Source organism: Phacochoerus africanus, chromosome 12 (assembly GCF_016906955.1).
Source record: "Phacochoerus africanus isolate WHEZ1 chromosome 12, ROS_Pafr_v1, whole genome shotgun sequence".
Taxonomy (NCBI): Eukaryota; Metazoa; Chordata; class Mammalia; order Artiodactyla; family Suidae; genus Phacochoerus; species Phacochoerus africanus.
Genome location: NC_062555.1, coordinates 34,583,086 through 34,596,330, shown reverse-complemented (window position 1 = coordinate 34,596,330; position 13,245 = coordinate 34,583,086). Strand labels below are relative to the sequence as shown.

Sequence of the window (13,245 nt, the reverse complement as noted above, 5' to 3'; positions counted from 1 at the left end):
GATTGGAAAAGATGCAAAAGTATCTCTTATTTTTAGATGACATAATCCTGTATACAAAAAATCCTAAAGAATCACCAAAAAAAACCATTCAAATTAGAAGTTCATTAAAGTTTGTAAGAAAAATTAATATAAAAAATGAACTGTATTTTTATGCACAAGCAATAAACAGTTTGAAAATGAATTAAGAAAACAGGAATTCCCATTGTGGCACAGTGGAAACGAATCCGACTAGGAACCATGAGGTTGTGCGTTCGATCCCTGGCCTCGCTCAGTGGGTTAACGATCCGGCATTGCTGTGAGCTGTGGTGCAGGTCGCAGATGCGGCTTGGATCCCGCATTGCTGTGGCTCTGGCGAAGGCTGGCGGCTACAGCTCCGATTCAACCCCTAGCCTGGGATCCTCCATATGCCATAGGAGTGGCCCTAGAAAAAGCAAAAAGACAAAAAAATAAAGATTCCCCAGAAGGGTCCATGCAGCACTTTCACGGGCTGTGTGGACCAAGAAGCAGCCTGACAGCACAGGCTCTGATCAGCTCCATCACTGTCTAGGTGCTGTAAACTTGGGACAGTATTTAACCATCTCCGTGGGGCTCAGAGCCCTCCAAACAGGAAAGCAGCCACAATTCTCACCCACAGTGGCTGTGAGCTTTAAATGAAGCAATCCCCTTAAAGCCGCAAGCACAGGGCCGCGTCTGGAGGCCAGCAGACGTGGTCAGAGTCCCCTCATCCAGGGACCAGGCTGTTGTGTCTCAGGGAACAAGAGCAAACCGGGTGGCAGATAGGGGACAAAATGCCCGAGGAGAGGAGAGGAAGACCTTCGGGAGAAAAAACCCAGGGTTACCTGCTGACTTGGGTTCTTCTGTTCACTCAGGTCCCTGGAAGCTGCAGCTTCGTTTCCCTTTTTGGTGACTTCTTCTATGCGTTCTTCACACTGCTCCTTCACCTCCTTCATCTGACTGATGCACTGGTTCCTTTGAACGTGAAAGAAAGGACAAGAAAGCACGATGATGTGGAGATGTGTCCACACAGCCAGACCGTCCCTGCTGGGACTGCAGAATCCACTCCTGGAAGAGGCACGGCTGGTCTCGTTCCTGCTTCCCACACTTCCTCTGAAGAGGACACTGAGGCACAGCAACAAGGGTGGTTTTAGTTATGACATGACAAGAAAGGAGTTCCCATTGTGGCTCAGCAGGTTGAGGACACAACACAGTGTCTGTGAGGACACAGGTTCCATCCCGGGCCCCACTCGGGGGGTTAAGGATCCAGTGTTGCCGTGACCTGTGGTGTACGCCAACTCAGATCTGGTGTGGCTGTGGCATAGGCCGGCCGCTGTAGCGCCGATTCGACCCCACAACCTCCATATGCCACAGGTGCAGCCCTCAAAAGATGGAAAAAAAAAAAAAAAAGATGATGACTCTGAAAGGTGAAGAGTAGAAGGCAGACTGGCTAAGAACCTCAGGACCTAGAACAACCAGGTGGTATCACTGGAGAGTATGTGGGAAGCTGCGTCTCTATCCCTGCCTGACCCTAGGGGGTTCCCCTTTCTCTCCCCACATGGTGGCATCCAATGAGCCAGGGCTTTCACCACCACCACCAGAGGCTTCAAAGATCAAGCAGAGTCAAGTCAAGAAACAGGAAGATGGGAGTTCCTGTTGTGGCTCAGCAGAAACAAATCTGACTAGGATCCATGAGGACTCGAATTCAATTCCTGACCTCACTCAGTGGGTTGAGGACCACAGTTCCCATGAGCTGTGGTGTAGGTCACAGAAAAAGACAAAAAAAAAAAAAAACAAACCCAGGAAGATCTCAAATTGATTGAAAAGAGACAACAGATACCAAACCAACCTGACAGAGAAGTTAAACTTATCTGACAAGATTTTAAAGCAACCACCACAAAAATGTTTCAATGAGTAATTAAAACATGTTTTTTTTTTTCCCCTGCTTTTTTAGGGCCACACCCAAGGCATATGAGTTCCCAGGCTAGGGGTCAAATTGGAGCTGTAGCTGTCAGCCTACACCACAGCCACAGCAATGCGAGATCTGAGCCGTGTCTGCGAACTACACCACAGCTCACAGCAACGCCGGATCCTTAACCCACTAAGCGAGGCCAGGGATTGAACCTGCAACCTCATGGTTCCTAATCAGATTCGTTTCCAATGCGCCACAAAGGGAACTCCAAAACATGCTTGAAACAAACAAAAAACTACTCTCAGAAAAGAAAGAAAAAATCTGAGCAAAGAAAGAGTAGATATGAAGCAGCAGCAACTGGAAATTTAATGCCATTACCAAAATCTACAAACTCAGAGGAGGAAAGAAGCAAAGAACTGGAAGGCAGAATAAAAGAAAGACGTTACCCAATCAGAATACAGAAAGGAGGTGGGGGCGGGGCATAGCTTCATGGACCCATGTGACTATAAGAAAACACCCTACATTCATGTCATCAGAGTCTGTTAAACAGAAGATTTTCCCAGCAAGCCCCACATGACTAGTCCCCTTCACACCCACCCTCCACATAACTTGCTCCTGTTGGGGATCATCCTGTACTGTCTGCCCTGCCCAGATCACTCTGGCCTCCCCAAGGTCTCTTTTTTTCTTCACGTGTCCTAATCTCCCTTCTCTATTCCCTATCATGTAGGACTCAATTCTAAGTGGCCTTGCCTAAGAAGCCTTTTTTGATGATAGTAGACGAGCACTGATAAAAAACGATCTAGTTTAATAAACGGTATTTAGGCGTTCCTGTTGTGGCACAACAGAAATGAATCCGACTAGTAACCATGAGGTTGAGGGTTCGAACCCTGGCCTCGCTCAGTGGGTTAAGGATCCTGTGTTGCTGTGGCTGTGGTGTGGGCCAGCAGCTGTAGCTGATTCGACCCCTAGCCTGGGAACCTCCATATGCCTAGGGTGCGGCCCTCAAAAGACAAAAGACCTAAGGGGGAAAAAAAAAAAAAAGGAAAGAAAAAGAAACAGTATTTAAAGGCACTTTCAAAAAGTGTCAAAGTTAGCCCTGGGTGTGGCTGTAGGTGAAACAAAAAAGCCAAAAGAGAGCAGTTTATTTTTTTCCTTACATAAAAGAAGTCTGGATGTAAATAATCCAGGGCTAGTTTGGCAGCTCTGAGACATCAAAAGTCCAGGCTTCTCAGAGTTCTTGTTGTAGCTCAGCAGGTCATGGACCCAATCACCATGGGTCCAGCAGGACACAGGTTCAATCCCTTGCCTCACTCAATAGGTAAGGATCCACTGCTATGGCTGGCAGCTGCAGCTCCAGCTCCAAATTGACCCCTGGCCCAGGAACTTATATACGCTGGAGGTGCAGCCATTTAAAAAAAAAAAAAAAAATCCAAGCTTCTCTTTCTGTTTCAATATCTTAGCACTGGCTTCTAGCCCCAAGATTACCTCATGATCTAGGGTGGCTGCTGCTGTTCCAGCCATCTTGTGTGAAGCCCAGGCAGCAGGAAGGAAGGAGGAGGGGAGCTAAAGGAAAGGGACGAGCCTTGGACTGTGTTTATTTTCGGAAGACTTTCTCTACACCCCGCCCCACAGCTTCCTCCCCACACTGGCCAGAACTTAGTCATCTGGCCATACCTAACTGCAAGGAAGGATTAGAAATGTAGTATTTTTCCTGGAGAAAAAAGATGAATGGATTTGGATAAGCACTGACCGGTCTTTGCCACAGGCAGTTTCAAAAATGTCTTGATAAAAATAATTAAATAGAGTCTCAGGCTGAGAACATAACCCATTACATACTCTTCTGTTAATTTCAGGAGATTAGAGTTGGAGACAGCAGAATGAATTCATGTTTAATTTAGATACAGATGGGTATTATTTATCAATATCGAGCACCCAATCATACATCTCTGCTCTGACGTCTGAGAAGGCCTAGTAGCAATGACACCCTAGTATCAACAGGCACAGCGAGTACCCAGATCTTGGTCTTGGTTTCTTTTTTTCTTTTTTTTGTTTTTTGGCCACATCCATGCACTATGGAAGTTCCCAGGCCAAGGACTGAACCCAAGCCACAACAGTGACCCAAGCCACTGCAGTGATGACACCAGATCCCTAAACCACTGCAGCAGAATGGAACTCTGAGATGCTGGTTTCTTTTTTTTCTTTTTTTTTTTTTTTTTTAGTGTCTCACCCACAGCATATGAAGGTTCCCAGGCTAGGGGTCGAATCAGAGCTACAACTGCCCACCTACACCACAGCCACAGCCACACCAGATCCAAGCCAAATCTGCTACCTACACCACAGCTCACAGCAATGCCAGATCCTTAACCCACTAAGCGAGGCCAGGAATCAAACCTGCAACCTCTTGGCTCCTAGCCGGATTCGTTTCCGCTGCGCCATGACAGGAACTCCTTGGTTTCTAATACCATTCTCCGATAAAAAGAACAAGAACTCCTTGGAGAAATGGTTGACTGGTTGGTTCTAGGACAGGGACAAGAAATATTTAAAAGTGAGCCTGGAGCATTTTTTGGTGCCAGAGTGTAAAAAAGTGATTTAAAAAAAGGAAGGGGGTGCAAACCCACACTACCAGGGATATGTCCCATTTGATAAAGAAATCAAGTGAGAGTTCCTAATGGTCAAAGCTGAAAAAGTTGGAGGAAAAAAAAATACAATCAAATAGTACTGGGTTATAACCCAAAATATAAAATAAATACCCATGAGTCCACACTAATATATATAATTAGATAAGAAGAGTCAAATCTCTGTGAAGGAAAATTCCTATTTATATAGACACTGCCCTTAGGGATGTGACGCCTAAGTCCCTAATCTTTGAGTGCAGCCTAAACATAGTGAATTTCTTCCAAATATTACAGCTCAGGGGGAGAAAGGAAACAGAGTAACTTGATAGTGAAGAAACCTGACAAACATCACCTCTGTCAGGTGCTCAACAGTGATAAGTCACACTGAGAGTAAGCACCCGTGACGTGAAGGCACACTGATGGCCCCGCACCTCTGTGGCCTTCCTCCCCCATAATGTGTTGCTCCAGTTACACCATGAGCAAAACATCAGATGAATCCCGAGTGATGGATGTTCTACAAAATACCTGACTGGGAGACTGCTCAAAACTAGCAAGATCATAAGACATGAGTAAAGCCTGAGAAACTGTCACAGCCAAGAAGCACCTAAGGAACATAATGAATAAACATGTACCTGGAATAGAAAAAGGGCATTAGGGAAAAAAGGAGAACTTGTGAATCAAGTATGAACGTCTGCTGGTAAGTAGCTATATGTATCTAATAAGTAGCTATATATATCTAATATTGTATCTAATTGTGACAAATACATAGAACATATAAAGTGTTAACAAGAGGAAAAGTGATGGGTCTACAGGGAGGCTCTGTACTCTCTCTGCCAGAAGTCCATACATCTGACACTGTTCAAAAAATTTTAATTTATTTTTTTAAAAATAAAAATTGGTCACTACTGTGGCTCAGGTCCCTGCTGTGGCACAGGTTCAATCCCTGGCCCAGGAACTTACAAATGCCATAGGCGTGGCCAAAAAGAAAAAAGAAAAATGGAGTTCCCATCGTGGCTCAGTGGTTAATGAATCTGATTAGGAACCATGAGGTTGCAGGTTTGATCCCTGGCCATGCTCAATGGGTTAAGGATCCGGCGTTGCCATGAGCTGTGGTGTAGGTTGCAGACGCGGCTTGGATCCTGAGTTGCTGTGGCTTTGGAGTAGGCCGGTGGCTACAGCTCCGATTCAACCCCTAGCCTAGGAACCTCCATATGCCACAGGAGTGGCCCATGGCAAAAAGACAAAAAATAAAATAAAATGGAAAATAAAAATTGAACTGAAGGACAGCCAACTGGTGTCAGTTATTGTTGGGACGTACAATGTGATGCAGCCTGAGCTCCCAATGAGGTGTTTTGAGACACTGCTTCAGCTTCCTGCCTGGAATTTATTTTATGAGTATCTCAAGTGTCAGGGCTGTAAAGTAATTGAGAAAACTACCCACTTATACAAATAAGGAAGCTAGAAATAACAAGTGATGGTGAGGATATGGAAAAAAGGGAACCCTCATACACCGTTAGTGGGAATACAGACTGGTGCAGCCTATGGGAAAACAGTATGGAATTTTCTCAAAAAACCTAACAACAGAAGTATCATATGACCCAGCAACTCCACTTCTGGGTACGTATCCAAAAAAAAACCAAAAACGCTAATTCAAAAATTATAGGCACCCCAATGTTTACGGCAGCATTATTTACAATGCCAAGATATGGAAGCAACCTGATGGATGAGTGTCCGTCAAGAGAGGAATGGATAAAGAAGATGTGGTATATACAATGGAATACTATTCAGCCATGAAAAGAATGAAATAATGCCCTTTGTAGCAACATGGATTGGAGGGCATTATACTAAGTGAAATAAATCAAAGACAAATGTATGACATTACATAAACATGAAATGAAAAAATACAACAAACCAGTGAATATAACAAAAAAGAAGGAGACTCTCAGATGTAAACAAACCAGCAGTACCAGTGGGAAGGATGAGGGGGACAAGGGGGAGTGGGAGGTACAAACTTTTTGGGTGTAAGACAGGCTCAAGAATGTATTATACAACATGGCGAAAAGAGCCGATATTTTGTAATAATTGTTAAGTGGAAAGGAACCTTTAAAAATTATGTAAAAATTTAAATTTTAAAAATATTTCCAGAAAAAAAGCAAATAATAAATAACAAATAAGGAAGCTAGGAGGTGACCTTACCAGAGTCATAGAGAAAGTCATAAAGCTGAAACCAGAAGCGAAACTAAGGCTTCCTGAGGACAGTGCTCTCTCGACCCCACGGCCACCTCTCTGGAGCTGCAGGCACTTCAGAGCCGAGTGTAAGGACACTCAACCTTTAACCCATATAATAACTCTTTAGTTCAAGAGACTTACTGGGTTACACACACACACAAGGGCACAGAAATAACAAAAGACAGAGCTCTTGATCTTGCACAGCTTATCTATAGATCAAGAGAAGAGAAAACTTGGTGGAAAAATTCATTGAAATAAAATTCTCACAGACCTGAAAGCCACAGGGGGGTAGAATAGTACACAGGAGCCTAAACAGGGGCAGGGAAATCCTGAAAGAACAAAATGTCTCCAATTCATCCTCATCAAACAATTCCCTAGAAGCTCAGGACTGGCAAATGAGCAAGTGCACAGCCGTTACCCAAAGCTATAAATCTACAAAAGAGAGATACCGTTTCCACCTGCTCTCAGTCCTGCCAAAATCAAGTACAAAGGGCCTTGCAGATGAAGGTCAGCTTTCCACATTCCAGCTCCACAGCAGTAAGGGGACGACCTCAGGAAGAAGCTCAAATTCTGAGACACTGGTTGTGCAGATCATATTACTTCCTGACGTCCTCAGACTGGCTTTTTCTTAAACACACATGGTTAAACATTCAGGCACAAACCAGAGCTAAAATGTAGATTACTCTAATTGGTGCAACTGATGGCCAGAGTATCATTAACAGGATGTGCTCAGTACAGGAATCTATCCCAATGTGTGACCTGATCACCAGATCAAGGATCATCAGAGTACAGCCGTCCTCAGTACGGTGGGTCATTGGTTCCAGGACCCCCAAGGACACCAAAATCCAGGGAGACCCAAGTCCCTTATATAAAATGGCAAGTACAGTCAGCCCTCCGAGTCTGTGGGTGCAGAACCACAGTTACACATCCACAAATACAGAGAGCCGACTGTGTTACTATTACATACCAGTACCAGCATTTGAAAAACACTATTTCCCGGAGTTCCTGTGCCCCGTGTTCCTGTGCCTCCCGTGTTCCCGTGAGGTTTCGGGTTCGATCCCTGCCCTTGCTCAGTGGATTAACGATCCGGCGTTGCCGTGAGCTGTGGTGTAGGTTGCAGACACGGCTCGGATCCTGCGTTGCTGTGGCTCTGGCGTAGGCCAGTGGCTACAGCTCCGATTCGACCCCTAGCCTGGGAACCTCCATATGCCACGAGAGCGGCCCAAGAAATGGTAAAAAAAAAAAAAAGACCAGAAAAACGATATTTCCCCGTGGGGATGAGATGGTGAGTTCACATGACACACCCACTCTGAGTGCTCTGGGGAGCAGGGCTGTAGGGTGTTTGGACTGAACAGTAATCACGAGTCTGGCATGGGTGCAGGAGTAGGAACTAGGGTAGTGTGTGGACTCTGATATTACAGAAGGAACACTAATTTGTGCACCAAGAGACCTAGCCTTGCCATCGGTTTTTTCATTCTCAGCACTGCCCTCTATAAAAGGATTAGACAAGAGAGGGTAATTTGGGAGGCGGTGGGGAGGGGGGCATGACAGCAGCATGCAGTATTTCCCAGAACAGGGACTGAACCTGAGTCACTGCTTAACCAGACCCACTGCAGTGACAATACTGGATCCTTAACCCGCTGAGCCACAAGGGAACTCCTAGAGAGGGTGTTTTGATGAGGCACATGCAGGCGTGCTTTAGCAGTCCCTCAACTTGATGATACAAGTTCATGCATATGTCCATTTATAAATATGCTGACAAGGACTCCATACCTTGTATCGGGTTCTCCAAAAGGGTCTATAATCCAAAGAAAGTTAGGAAAAACTCTTTCCAGCTTTCAACATTTTATGAATATCATCCCCAGGAGGCATCCTGTATCTGGTACAAGGTTTAGGACCCAACTAATAAAACAGACGCCGGCAGAGTTTTCAATTTACATCAACCCCCTAAGAGACAAAGAGTGTGCCCAGCGCGGCCGCCAGGTTTGAGCCTTCTGCTCGCTCCTGTCTGAATGCTCCAAAGTGAGAGCAGAGCTGCCCTCCCAGCCCTGGCCAGTTCCAGGGAGGTCAAAGTCTTCTGGGTCAGCAGTTACCAAGTGAGGCTGTTAATGGCTTATTGTATTTCTATTCGTGGAAGGAAGGAAAACAGGTGCGATAAGGTATCTTTCAAGTATGAATAATATTAAGACGACAACATTTCACTTTGGTCTGAATGCTTTCCACTGATTACCAGCCTAACTCAGGCTTGAGCCCTCAGCCTTTGGTGCCCCAGGCCATACATCTTTATTGTGGGAGGAGCCCTGTGCTTTGCAGGACACTTAGCACATCCCTGGCCTCTGCCCACAATATGCCTCTATCCACAGCTCCTTGGAGCTCATTGTCTTGAGACATGCCCAAGGTCACCTGGAGGCAAAATCACCATCCACTGAGAACCACTGGCCTAGTTGAGTAAGAGTCCATATCCATATTACCTAGTGATACTTCCTTTGCATTTTTATGGCTTCCTTGTTTTAACGGTATTTTTTTAAAGAGATCAGAAAGATACTATATGAGTAGAAGGACATCAGAATTCTTATAAGGGCAATGGGTATGAGGTGACCTACACTGCTGTTGACCAGATGGCTTAAAATCCTTTCAGGAGGTAATCTGGTGGAGTTCCTGTCATGGTGCAGTGGTTAACCAATCCGACTGGGAACCATGGGGTTGCGGGTTCGATCCCTAGCCTTGCTCAGTGAGTTGAGGATCCGGCACTGCTGTGAGCTGTGGTGTGGGTTGCAGACATGGCTCGGATCCCGCGTTGCTGTGGCTCTGGCTCTGGCGTAGGCCAGCGGCTGTGGCTCCGGTTTGACTCCTAGCCTGGGAACCCTCCATATGCTGCGGAAGCAGCCCAAGAAATGGCAAAAAGACCAAAAAAAAAAAAAGGTAATTTGGCAATTCATACCAACTGACACAAATAATCCAAAATGATAATTTTCTTTTTGTCCTTTTTTTAGAGCTATGCCACAGCCACAGCAATGCCAGATCTGAGCCGCGTCTGCAACCTACAGCACAGCTCACTGCAACACCAGATCTTTAACTACTGAGCAAAGCTAGGAATCGAACCTGCGTCCTCATGGATACTAGTTGGATTCATTTATGCTGAGCCACAACAGGCACTCCAAAAAATAATAACTTTTAAAAATTATATGCATTGGAATTCCTGTGTGGCTCAGCGGGTTGGTGTTTTCACTACAGTGGCTCAGGTTGCTGTTGTGGCATGGGTTTGATCTCTGGCCTGGGAACTTCCGCATGTCACGGGTGTGGCCAAAAAAAATAGTTATGTGCCTTGATTTTAGGGCATTTTATAATAACCAAGACTTAGAAGTAACCTAAATATCCAACAGATAAACAGTCAATTAAACTTGGTACTTCCAGGAGTTCCCATCATGGCTCAGTGGTTAACGAATCCGACTAGGAGCCGTGAGGTTGCGGGTTCGATCCCTGGCCTTGCTCAGTGGGTTAAGGATCTGGCGTTGCCATGAGCTGTGGTGTAGGCTGCAGATGCGGCTCGGATCCTGCGTTGCTGTGGCTCTGGTGTAGGCCAGCAGCCACAGCTCTGATTAGACCCCAAGCCTGGGAACCTCCATATGCCGCAGGAGCAGCCCTAGAAAAGGCAAAAAGACAAAAATAAAAAATAAAAAAAAATTAATAAACTTGGTACCTCAACATTATGGAGTAGTGAATATTCTGAATATTTTAAAACAATAGGGACTTTTATATACACATTATACAAGAAAATAATGAAAGTAATGATTTAAAATTTTAATAGCAACTGGAGTTCCCTAGTGGCTCAGCAGGTTAAGGACCTGGTGTCATCACTCCTATGGCTCAGGTCACTGCTGTGGCAAGGGTTCAGTCCTCGGCCCAGGAACCTCTACATGCCCTGTGTGCAGTCAAAAAAAATATATATATTTTTTTAATGATGATTGCAATTATGTAAAAACTTCATATGAAATTGGGCAGGGACTACAGAGAAGTCAGTCAAATAAAAAAAAAGTAGGCTGGAGTCATGGGCTGCTGGTTGTAATCCCAAACTTTTCGTGAAGTTATACTGTTTTTATGAGGGAGGCAAGGAGGGGGAAAATATATAAACTACGACTTCATTGCCAACCCTCTAAATTGGTTTCACTCTCTTACTAAGAGGTTTAGCTAAACTTTTTAAAAGTTGCTTTGTTTTGAGCATAAACATACTCAAAGAAGTGTGTAATTTTTATGTGTGACTACATTTATCAGCTTAAAACAGACTGTCATAACCAGATCTAACACATTTTGGTGACTAGAGACAGTAACAATGTATACAGTCAATAATAATGTGTATATATATATATACACACACACACACATATATATATATGTATACTTTTTTTTTTTTTTTTTGGCCGTGGTGTGCAGCGACTTCACGTGGGATCTCAGTTCCCAGACCAGGATCTGAACCTGCGCCGCAGTGGTGAAATCACTGAACCCTAACCACCAGACCACCAGGGAACTCTCGATGATAATGTATTTTATACTTACAATTTGCTAAGAGAGTCGATCTTAAGTGATCTCACCAGATATACCAAAAAGGTAAAGACAAGAGATTATGGGTGGTTAATCAGCTTGCCTGGGAGCATTATTTCACAATGCACAGGTATATCAAAACAAGTTTTATACCTTAAATACCTGCAACGATTATTTGTCAGTCATAGCTCAATAAAGCTGAAAAAATAAAAGTACTCCATTCTCACTGCAGAAAATTGGGAAAGACACTCAAGTCTCAAGAAAACAAAATGTCCACAATGCCAACACCCACTGATAAAGCCTATTCCTATTACACCCAAACTCCTTTTAGTTGATGAACTTACTTAGGTCACACATGAGCACTTCTGAAACACATTTTTAAAGGCTTTAGAGGGCAGTTCCCATCCTGGCACAGTGGAAACGAATCCGACTAGGAACCATGAGGTTGCCGGTTCGATCCCTGGCCTCTCTCAGTGGGTTAAGGATCTGGCGTTGCCGTGGGCTATGGTGTAGGTCGCAGACATGGCTCAGATCCCGAGTTGCTGTGGCTCTGGTATAGGCCAGCGGTTACAGCTCTGATTTGACCCCTAGCCTGGGAACCTCCATATGCTGCAGTGCGGCCCTAAAAAGACAAAAAAATAAAATAAAGGCTTTAGAGTATTGTCTTAACCAGAACACCTGCACTTCATGGAATTCTCAGGTGTCTTAAGGTATACTGAGTTAAGTTATTTTCTGCTAAGGAGAACTGCCCTCTTGTAAGAGGGGTCCACTGGCTAATACTTTTCCACGGAAGCACTGTGGACCCTGAAAAATGCATTATTTCTAAAGGACATGACTCTTACAAGAGCCCAAACCTTTTGCCAGAGACCTGTGTGCTGTGACAACAAAGGCGGGTGGAAACGACACTGGACTCCATCTGCTGCTCTCTGCTTAAAACACATCAGCCCCTGAGTGGCGTGCACACGATGCTGACATACTCACAGGTCATAGGAGAACTTTCTCTCAAGGTTGGTCTGATTCTTCTGAAACTGGAAGACATCCTGCTGCAGCCTGCCGTAGTTCTTCTCTAGGGCCTTTAGCTGGTCTAAACCAGAGGAGGACACAAAATCACACAGGTTACTGGCATGGCCATCGTGATGACCACAGACACGTCAAAACCCACCCTGGGGAGCTCCGCCTAGCGGCTCAGCGGGTTAAGAAGCCGACTAGTATTCATGAGGATGTGGGTTTGATCCCTGGCCTCGCTCAGTGGGTTAAGGATCTGGCATTGATGTGAGCTGTGGTGTAGCTTGCAGACGCGGCTTGGATCCCATGTTGCTGTGGCTGTGGTGCAGGCCAGTAGCTGCAGCTCCAATGCCACCCCCAGCCTGGGAACTTCCATATGTTGCAGGTGCAGCTCTAAAAAGCAAACAAACAAACAAATCCTCCCTGGGAACAACACAGGCCGTGGCACGGAGAGAATGAGGGGGGAAAGGACAGGGCGCAGGGCCCCTCCCTGGGCATCACTCCATCCCAGACCCAGAAGACATGTGATCTGACCAGAACCAGCACCCAGATTCTTGTCCCACGTCCCCCCTAAATCTCCTTTTTGACCTCCAACCCTTATAAGGCATCAGGAGGTTCTATCCACCTGTTTCTCCCTTAGATGCCATAAACCCTGAACTTCCCCACAGGGTCACCTATGCCACTGTATCATCTGCCCCCCAGCAGACTTATCATTCCATCTGTGAAACACTGATTTCAATGTCTGGTCAGATGAGCAGCCACTCCTGCTGCACCCCCTGTCCTCGGCTACCTGGCTACTCTCCAGGACCCTTCTCCTGTCATTTACTCACAGCCCAGTTATCCTCCGAGGCCTCATGTGCATTTAGTCACCTGATCCCGCTATCTGGGAAACAGCAGCTTTCTTTGAGGAAATGCACCAGCCCCATTGCTGCTGCCCCAATGACTTGGCTC

At 45.4% G+C, this 13,245-nt stretch overlaps 1 protein-coding gene across 3 annotated transcripts in view; it reads right to left on the bottom strand.

Annotated features, from left to right (window-relative positions):
* Window positions 1–13,245, bottom strand: part of GOLM1 (golgi membrane protein 1) — a 98,019-nt gene that overhangs the window by 15,027 nt on the left and 69,747 nt on the right. For all 3 annotated transcript variants that reach the window (XM_047754604.1, XM_047754603.1, XM_047754605.1), the window contains exons 5-6: window positions 12,271–12,373; window positions 840–969 (exon numbers count right to left, since the gene is read on the bottom strand). In XM_047754604.1, the coding sequence (XP_047610560.1) occupies window positions 840–969; window positions 12,271–12,373 (233 nt within the window). The remainder of the gene's footprint in view (window positions 1–839; window positions 970–12,270; window positions 12,374–13,245) is intronic.